Raw genomic sequence first — 9648 nt, forward strand, 5'->3', positions numbered from 1 at the left:
GTCAGCCGCAACTGCAGCGCGAAGGCGCTGAAGGATGCGCTGGCCTCGTCGAAGGCGCTGGAGAAGTACGCGAAGACGCGCACTGCTGCGCGCGTGGAGGCGAAGAAGGCGTGCGCCGCGTCGACGGACTTCGAGCGCTACCAGCTGCGCGTTGCGCGCCGTTCTCGCGCGCACTGGGCGCGCAAGGTGTTCGACGAGAAGGACGCGAAGACGCCCGTGTCGTGGCACAAGGTTGCGCTGAAGAAGATGCAGAAGAAGGCCGCAAAGATGGACTCGACCGAGGGCGCTAAGAGGCGCATGCAGAAGGCGATCGCTGCCCGCAAGGCGAAAAAGTAAGGCCACACCCTCACTTCGCTTGTTTCGTGATTTTTCGTGGGAGTCGGTGGCCCTACCACCGGTCTTTCATTGGCTTATTTCTATCCGGTCTGAAAGAGGTACAAAGGCGAACGCATTGTAGTGAGTAATGGTGTCGCAAAGGGTGATATGAGTGGGGCCTATGTACATCCCTCAGAGTCCACGAGGGCGGGCGTATGTGGAAGTTGTTTGCGGCATCTGTGAGTGCTCGCGTGTGCCGCGGTGCGTCGGTGGCACTTGTTCGATTCCCCAGGCACGCACGCGGGAGCTGTCGATGTGGAGCGATGAAACGCCTACGAGAATCGTCGTGTGTCTCCGCCTTGACTTTTGCCTGTGGAGTCTTCGTGCGCACGTTGCAGTTGTGACCGGATGATGCAAACCGCAGCAAGTTTGACAGTCATTTGTGGGTGGCTTCTTCAAGGACCCTCTCGCTTTCTCTCTTCCTCGCTTATCTTCTTTCGCATTGCACAGTCGTTTCCACGTGGAGGGGTAGTGCTTTCACTGCTTCTTGGGGAGAGTCACAGGCGTACATATGTACACATACGCACTCTGTCGTTGTGTTTGAGAAGGAAGTGGCAGAGGAAAAATGATTCTTATCGGCCTGACGGGCGGAATTGCCTGCGGCAAGTCATCTGTGTCGCGAATACTGCGAGACGAGTTTCACATCGAAGTCATCGATGCCGACCTTGTCGTGCGTGAGCTGCAGGCCCCGAATTCTGCGTGCACTCGACGAATTGCAGCGCGGTGGCCCCTCTGTGTGCATCCAGAGACTGGGGAGCTGAACCGCGCAGAATTAGGCAAGGTCGTCTTCAGCGATGCACAAGCTCGACGGGAGCTAGGAAAGATAATGAACCCCGCGATCTTCAAGGCCATTCTGAAGCGCATTGCCGCCGCGTGGTGGCGTGACCTTTGGCGCAGTGGCGCCGCCTCGTCGCCATCCATTGTGGTGTTGGACGCGCCTACATTGTTCGAAACCAAAACGTTCATGTACTTTGTCAGCGCCTCCGTCGTGGTGAGCTGCTCAGAGCAGCGTCAGATCGAGCGACTGCGCAGCCGAGACGGTTTCTCGAAAAAGGAGGCGCTGCAGCGTATCGGTAGCCAGATGTCTCTCGAGGCAAAGCGTCGGCTTGCCGACTACATTATCGAGAACGACTGCGCAGACGACTTGGACGCGCTTCGCGGAGTTGTGTGCGCGTGTGTTGCGTGGATGTCGCGGCAGTCAAACAAGCGGCTCACGTACATGTTTGGCACCGTGGCTGCTGCTGCGGTTGGTGTGGCGGCCGCCGTGGGCTACGCTGGTTACCGACTACTGCTAGCGTGAGGGGTTGTGCTTGTTTTATTATCATGCTTGCGTGGAGGTACCTGCCCTCCGTGTAGGGAGAAGCGTTTCAGCTGTCATCAAGGAGACAGTTCTGACCCCCCCCCCCTTGACGGGGCTAGGAGAACAGTCTCTGCACTGTGCATACTGGGCGCTCTCTTTCACATGCATGAGGGAAAACAAACATCGACTCGAAACTACAACGTACCTCTTTTTTATTGCTTAGCAAGGGCATAACTCAGTCTTGTCGCAGCCATAATTCGAGACGCTAAGCTAGCTGTGTGCCACGTACGTGCCCTTAATGCGCGCGCGGCTCTTGGTGCAGTCGATTTCACGCAGAGAAAGATGGATAAGACAGATGCTACCCTGCTGCAGTCGGTATGCGGCGCATGAAAAGATTTATGTAGACGTCTTGTCTTCCTCGCTCTTAGCTCAGTCATTCTCGCTTTTCTTTTTCTACGCTGAGGCTTGTGCTTGTGTGTGTCTGTGTGGATATATGTGTTTCTCTCTACATCTGTACTCTCTACGCCACCATAACACACTCCCATCGATCACCCTTTCACCGAAGCCGTCGCCATCAACACACAGGAGTGTCTCTATAGGCTTTCACAGCGAAAACGAATCTCTTTCCTTTTTTCCCCTCATCCTCTTCCGCGAAACTGAAGCGATTCTCTCCGTTGCTGCGCCGCGGGATGTCGTTCACCGAGTGGCCTGTGAGTAGGGTTCGCCAGGAGTTCGTCGACTACTTCAAGAAGCAGGGCCACACATTTGTGCCCAGCAGCCCTGTCTGCCCGCACGATGACCCGACCCTGCTGTTCATCAATGCCGGCATGAATCAGTTCAAGGCGCTCTTTTTGGGGACCGCTGACCCCAACACTGACTTTGGCCGTCTGAAGCGCGCTGCCAACTCGCAGATGTGCATTCGCGCTGGTGGCAAGCACAACGACTTGGAGGATGTCGGTCGCGACACGTACCACCATACCTTTTTCGAGATGCTAGGATCATGGTCCTTTGGCGACTACTTCAAGAAAGAGGCCATCCAGTGGGCCTGGGAGCTCCTGACAGAGGTGTACAAGCTGCCTAAGGATCAGCTCTACGTGACCTACTTTGAGGGGGACGAAAATAACGGACTGGACCCGGATCTGGAGGCGAAGGAGCTGTGGGGCCAGTTTCTCCCAGAGAGCCAGATCGTCCCCGGCAACGCCAAGGACAACTTTTGGGAGATGGGTGACACTGGCCCGTGCGGTCCGTGCTCGGAGGTTCACTTTGACCGTATCGGTGGACGCAACGCTGCTAGCCTCGTCAACAAGGACGATCCGATGGTGGTGGAGATCTGGAATCTGGTGTTTATGCAGTTCGAGCGTCGCGCTGGTGGCTCCCTCACCCCGCTGCCGCAGAAGCACATAGACACCGGCATGGGTCTGGAGCGCCTCACTTCTATTCTGCAGGGTGTCAAGTCCAACTATGACACAGATGCGTGGATTCCTCTCTTTGAGGCCATCCAGACTGCGACCGGCTACCCCAAATCGTACGCGGAGATCCGCAACGACCCCGACAGCGATGCCTTGGTGGCCTACCGCGTTGTCGCCGACCACATTCGCTGCCTGACGTCTGCCGTGGGCGATGGCGTCATGCCCGACTCCGTCGGCCGCGGCTTCGTGCTGCGTCGAATTATCCGCCGCGCTGTGCGCTACGGTGTGCAGTTCCTCGGTGCCAAGCCTGGCTTCTTCACGCAGCTGGTCGACAGTGTGTGCACCTCCTTGGGCCCATTCTTCCCGCACCTGAAGGAACCTCGCAATATCCAGCGCATCAAGACGGTGCTGGCAGACGAGGAGCAGTCGTTCGCCAAGACATGGGAGATGGGGCTGAAGCATTTCAACCACGCCGTGAATGAGTGTCGAGCAAACAACTCTAAGGTGATTAGCGGCTCCGAGGCTTTTGTGCTTCACGACCGGTACGGGTTCCCGGTGGATCTGACGTGCCTGCTGGCTGAGAAGGACGGCATGACGGTGGACCTGGAGGGCTTCAACGCGGAGATGAAGGAGAGCAAGGTTAGCGCAGGTCGTGTGGCGGCCACCAAGACCTTCATTGACGCGTACCAGCTCGAGGAGCTCAAGACACGCGGTATTCCGCAGACCGATGACGCCGCGAAGTATGTCTGGGAGGACTCCACCGGCGACTTACTCGCTATCTTTGACAAGAAGAACAGCAAGTTCATCTCTCTTCTGGAGCCTGGCAACGACCTTGGAGCTGAGGGGGTCGGTATCATCCTGAGCACCACGAACTTTTACGCCGAGTCTGGCGGGCAGGTGTACGACACCGGCCGCCTGGTCGCGGCTAGCGACAGTGTTTTCGAGGTGAAGAAAGTGTACAACGTGGCCGGCTACGTGGTGCATGTGGGCAACCTTAGCAAGGACTCTGCCTCCTCGATCCCCTCGTCCGCGGTGGTGCAGCTGCAGGTGGACTACGAGCGCCGCCTGCCGATTGCGGCAAACCATACCACGACGCACCAGCTGAACTGGGTACTGCGCCGTGTGCTGGGGGAGAAACCGGACAACTTCACAGAGGTGCAGCAGAAGGGCTCCCTCGTGACGGACGAGATGCTCCGCTTCGATTTCAGCTATAACACAAAGCTGTCGAACGAGGACCTTGTGCGCGTGGAGCGGCTACTGAACGAGAAGATCCAGGCGGGCCTGCCCGTCTACCGCGAGGAGGTGCCGCTGGAGGCTGCTAGCAAGATCAACGGTCTTCGCCATATGTTTGGCGAGAAGTACCCCGACCCCGTCAGCGTCATCTCCATCGGCACCCCAATCAACGAAATGCTGGCGAACCCCGAGAAAGAGGAGTGGCGTGATTACGCCGTCGAGTTCTGCGGCGGCACGCACCTGAAAAACCTCAAGGAAGCCGAAAAGGCGGTGATAATCTCAGAGGAGGCCCTCATGAAGGGCGTGCGCCGCGTGGTCGTGGCCACCAAGTCGGAGGCTGACAAGGTCATCAAGGCTGGAGCTGTTCTGAAGGGACAATACGATGAGCTGATGAAAAAGGAGGCGACGGCGACCAGCGTCAAGGCGCTTTCAGTGCTGAACAAGAAGGTAGGTGACAGCTGTATTCCGCTGGTGCTCAAGAACGAGATGCGCGACAACATCGACGCGGCCATCAAGCGGATGAACGCGACCCTCAAGTCGCAGGCTGCAGAGGCAAGGGATAAAGCTGCAGAAGCAGGCAAGGCCCTCGGTGCGTCGTATGACGCTGCCGCCGCGCCATTCCTCGTACACCAGATGACCGAATTCGGCGCGGAGCGTGAGGCACTGCAGGCGTTTTCCGACGGCTTCACCAGCACCGTGAGCGGACCGGTCGGCGTCTTCCTCATCGGCAGCGACGACGAGAAGGCGCTCGCGATTGTGTCCATGCCGGCCGCTTTTGTGGAGAGGAAGATGAGCGCTGTCGCGTGGGCCAAGTCCTCCATTGGCAAGGGTGGCGGTAAGCCCAACGCCGCTCAGTCCGGCCTCCCCGCCAAGGACGTCGCTGCGGCTGCGGCGAAGGCCATGGAAGAAGCAGAGAGGATGAAGGCGTCTCTGTAGAGCGACATGGATGCTTTCCGTGCTGATAAATAAGTGCTCACGCCGTTCTTGGCACCGCGACAGTCCACGACGCCAGTGCGCTGGTGAGGAGAAGCACCTTGGCTGTGTGTGTTCATGCCTGCTTTGAGCGTTCTCTCCCAATAATATAACGATTTGCGCGCGCGAGACAGGAGACATGCATGTGCGCTCCTTTACATTTTCACAAACACACGCACACGCACACGCACGCATTTTTTCCTCTTCGGGGTCTCTCTTCCACCGAATGCATCAAGGGACGCGAGCCAAGTCGGGAGGGGAGCACATCAGCTGTTGGGGTTGGGCGCCTAAGCACACTCTCTTTTTTTTTTTTGCACCGTTGCTGTCGTTGTTCTCGATCCACCCATTTCTCCATCTGAATACCTTTTCTTGTTCCCAAATCTCTGACGAACGTTCTCCATCAAAGTGATCGAATCGAGAAGGTGTGCGGGTGTCAGGCACCCACACCCGCACCCACACGTGCACACCCATACACTCGTAAGCAAACGGAGAACCACGTGCGTGGTGTGTTTCTGCGTGTGCACGTGTATGTGGATGTGTATGTGAGAGAGGGCGTCTATATATGCGCGCGTCTGCGGCGAGCTAATTTTGAGGCGGAGAATTCCGTAAGGAGTGCCATTCCAGAGGAACGCAAACAGAGAGGAGCGAACACACACAAAGGCGATGCCCTCTACCATAAAAGCGGCGGTGCAGTGTCAAGCGTGCACACGTTCGAGGCATTACCAGAGGGCTAGGGAGGTACGATGCGGCTGTGCACCCATTGCCAAGCTTCATTTGTTGTCTCCAACCCAGGGCCTTCCCTCCTCCCTCTCTCTCCGGCTGGCGCGATGGCATGTGCAAATGACTCACAGGCTCGTGGTGTGATGGCTGCATCACATTACGTTGCATCCCTATCCTCATACGCGTAGTATGCTTTCTTCGTGTGGTACCGTAGCGATGGAGCCCCTCAGGCTGCTCATGGTCGTTTTTGTGCGATGTGCTGCGGGGATCAATAGGGGCGAGACGCCCAACCAAGGTGTCTTTTCAGCACGACTCGTCACCTCGCGTGCGTCTCGTCACCCGCCAAGTCCTTTCATCTTCTCTTCTTCGCATCGCCCTCTCTTTTGCCCCTCCTGATGGAACGCCGGCGCCGTGCTACCGGGTGCCTCACTTTGGCATTGCGGATCTTCTCTTTGCCTCCTGTGTTTTCCGCTCACGCACTATGTTGAAGGGGAAGCGAGGTGAGGAGGTACGACGCTTATCTTTCTAGTCAACAGCGGTACCGGTGCCTCTTCATCACCCTCGATTCCGTGAATAGGGAGTCGACCCACCTCTGTCATCACCACTAACAGCACACACCTCCGCAGAGGGTATAGCTTTAAGCAAGTACACACACACACACACAATTACCACACGCAGTGCTCCATCGTACGTTGTCTCCATTTTTTCAGTTTATTTTTTTGTTGACGTGCTCAACAGCGTCGTCGGCTCTGCTCGTGTCTTTTCTCTTTCCTGTCAAGCCTTTCTGTGCGCCGTCTCGTTCTGTTTTCCCTTTCTCCCTCTGTCTCTATCCACCACTCTCCCCAAAAAGCGCTCCGAGGCACTGGCAGGTATCGTGTGTGTCTCCCCGTCTTAGGCGAAACTTGCGTGTGCGTATCACCAACCAGCGCACCACTTATTAGCGTGTGTGGCGCCGGATGTCTCGTATCTTCTACAGAGGCAGAGCACGAAGCAGAATAGAGAACGGCAGAGAGAGAAAAAAGAGGGGGAGGGGCAGTTGCTGTCTTCACAGTGTATATGCTGTTCTAACGCGCAGACGTGTGCACACACGAACACAAAAAGGCGCACACCTACGTAATCACCGTGCTGAGGTTGCAGCAGCGAGTCACAGTTGTTTCCTTTGCAGTGTTAGCTGTTGGGCCCCACCACACGACCCACCCACGCATACAATCAAACGCTTCGATAGCACACTGCCGTTCCTTTTCTGAACTCCCTCGGCTCATCCGTTGGGGAGGACTGCGCAGTAGGACAGAGACCCCACACCTTAGTCGCGCAAGTAGATTGCCCTCGCGGCGCTATGTCTGTATCCGCGTCCTCCTCGAGGGCCGCCGCTGCGTCGTCTGGAACCCTCGATGCCACGGCTACCCCACACACCACCGACGCTGCGAAGGAGACGTTCAAGCTTCTGGTGTGGCGTCTCGTTCTGGTTGACACAGCCGAAGACAGCTCGCAGTGGTCTTCGCGGGCGAAGCAGCAGTGGGGCGGCGGCAAGCCCCTCTTCGTGTCCGTTAGTAACAAATTCAAGGAGCATGGCAGCACCTCGTCGCAGAAGCTGGTGTTTGGTAATCCACAGCAGTCGCAGCAGCAGTCGTGGAGCGGGATCGAATGGCGAGAGAGCAATATTATACCAGTGCCGCTGGATGATGATCCTGTGCTGATGATCGAGGTTGGCGTGCTCCGGCATGGCAAGAAAAATGTGCTGGGGCTTGGTATAATCAACACGCAGTCGATGCTGGCGGAGAGCCGCCAGTACACCAAGTTCACCGTTCATGTGCTGCCGACTCACACTTCGATTGACGCCTTCACAGTGCACGCGGTGGCAGAGGTGGAGATCCACAGCAGCCTGCTCCACGAGTCACCCGATCTCAACTTCACCCCGCTAGAGTACAACTACGGGACCGTGCGAGTATCCACTGTGGACTTTTACTACCCGTCTTTCTTTCTCACGGGGACGGGTGAGTATATTGTCTCCAACGTGCTGTGCGCGATGAACATGACAGAGTTCAGCTCCCTGGCTATGCAGCTGGTTCCGTTGCACTCGGCTGCCAGCTACATTGCCACGGAGCCGTCTCAGGTGATTACGGTGCGGCCGCAGCAGCGCGTGTACTTTAGTGCTACCTGGAATCTGACTAACCGAGCCTGCATGAAGACGCTGGAAATGCAACTCAGGGTGAACGGCTCACAGAAGCCGTCGGCACCAGTTCTGATAAAGGTTCACAATCAGGTCCCACAGACGTCAGGCAACACAGACCTGCCCTTCCACTACTGGGTGAACACCACCTGCATCACAAATCGACAAATGCTGCCGTCGCAGGAGTTACCCCTCATCCATGCCGTTCTTCCAGTGTACCGCTTTATTAGTCGCAGCGCCCCCATCAACCAAACAGAGGGCATGATCGTGGCGTTCGACAAAGACAAGGGCGAGCATGTGCTGGTGCGAGCGAACGGCGTGCCAGTGACAATGGGCAAGCTTTACGGAACTGGCCATCATCAGCAACGACAATCGCCGCAGCGCCTGTCTTTGCAGAAAGCAGGCATCAGTGCCTCCGCGCTGAGCAGAGTGGAAAGTATGGACCTCAACGCTGTCAGCGACTTGACATCTCCGTTCGGCTTTGACACGAACGCTTCCTTCGTTGTGCGCGATAGCCGCGTCAGAAACCCATTCCCGTCGCGCGGGCCGCTGCTGAATCTCTCACAGAAGACGTGTTTGTGCACCATTGCTCTTGGGCTGATTCGCGGGTTTCCCATGGTGTACGAGGCCACCACCGGCCTGTCTCCATCCTTCCAAGTGAGTGTGACGCTGCTGGATCAGCGCGGGTGGCAGATTGTGCATGGTGAAACTCTCCCCAGCTACCATAGCGCCAGCGGCAGCCTGCGATGGGCGGAGCAGCTGGTCCTGCGGAAGTGGCCAGGAGCGACGTCGCAGCAATTTGTTCGCCTCAATCTGACCGAGGTGCGGCCCCGCGACGGGGACGAGACGCCGATCGGCGCTGGTCTCATCTCCCTCCCCAGCATGCAGCGCCTATACACACAGAACCCGCTGAGCGTCGCCTTCTATGTGTACGAGACGTACTCCTTGTACGATCAGCTGAACTCGTCATCCCTGTTAATGAAAGACGTCAACGTGATGTTCTCGGAGCTGCGCTGACAATAGAGACGTGCCTCTGCGCCGTGACGTCGTATTGCTTTCTTCCTCGCTCTTCGTTTTGTTTGCCCGAGATGGTCCACTGTGACACCCCGACAATCATGAGCACCACTCTCTCCCTCGCTCTACTTTGTTACTCCACCATGGATGCCATTGTGCAACGCTGAGCCGTGCCAGCCCTACCTCAGCGCGTATGGTAGTGTGCCTGCTTCTCCGTCTTGACGTCAGCAGGCGCAGCATCTGATGCTTCGCTGCCGACTCCTCTGCGTCGACTCGCCCGGTGCTCTGCCGCCTCGCTCTATCTCCCTCTCCTCCTCTGTGCTTCGCCTCCCCACTCACACAAACACACACACTGACGCATACGCTGTCCCGCTCTCGCCTTTGCTGTCTTGTGCGCAGGGTATCGCATTGTGCATAATGGTCAAGTCCCACTACATCTGCGCGGGCCGCCTGGT

General features: G+C 57.2%; 4 protein-coding genes across 4 annotated transcripts; all 4 read left to right on the top strand.

The window, feature by feature from the left end:
- Positions 1-940: 940 nt before the first annotated feature.
- On the top strand, positions 941-1675 carry LDBPK_221380 (dephospho-CoA kinase, putative; the record flags this gene model as incomplete). The annotated part of the gene is made up of 1 exon (XM_003860836.1): positions 941-1675. One exon carries the CDS (start codon positions 941-943, stop codon positions 1673-1675), a length of 735 nt encoding a protein of 244 aa, XP_003860884.1.
- Positions 1676-2364: 689 nt separating this feature from the next.
- LDBPK_221390 (alanyl-tRNA synthetase, putative) lies at positions 2365-5253 on the top strand (the record flags this gene model as incomplete). Its single annotated transcript, XM_003860837.1, has 1 exon — positions 2365-5253. The coding sequence occupies one exon, from the start codon at positions 2365-2367 to the stop codon at positions 5251-5253; it is 2889 nt and encodes a 962-aa protein (XP_003860885.1).
- Positions 5254-7345: 2092 nt separating this feature from the next.
- LDBPK_221400 (hypothetical protein, conserved) lies at positions 7346-9196 on the top strand (the record flags this gene model as incomplete). The annotated part of the gene is made up of 1 exon (XM_003860838.1): positions 7346-9196. One exon carries the CDS (start codon positions 7346-7348, stop codon positions 9194-9196), a length of 1851 nt encoding a protein of 616 aa, XP_003860886.1.
- A 240-nt stretch (positions 9197-9436) lies between these two features.
- LDBPK_221410 (40S ribosomal protein L14, putative) lies at positions 9437-9646 on the top strand (the record flags this gene model as incomplete). Its single annotated transcript, XM_003860839.1, has 1 exon — positions 9437-9646. A coding segment is annotated over one exon (210 nt), but the record flags the coding sequence as incomplete, so codon positions are not given.
- Between the last annotated feature and the right edge of the window lie 2 nt (positions 9647-9648).

This window comes from Leishmania donovani, chromosome 22 (assembly GCF_000227135.1).
Source record: "Leishmania donovani BPK282A1 complete genome, chromosome 22".
In the NCBI taxonomy this organism is placed as follows: Eukaryota; Euglenozoa; class Kinetoplastea; order Trypanosomatida; family Trypanosomatidae; genus Leishmania; species Leishmania donovani.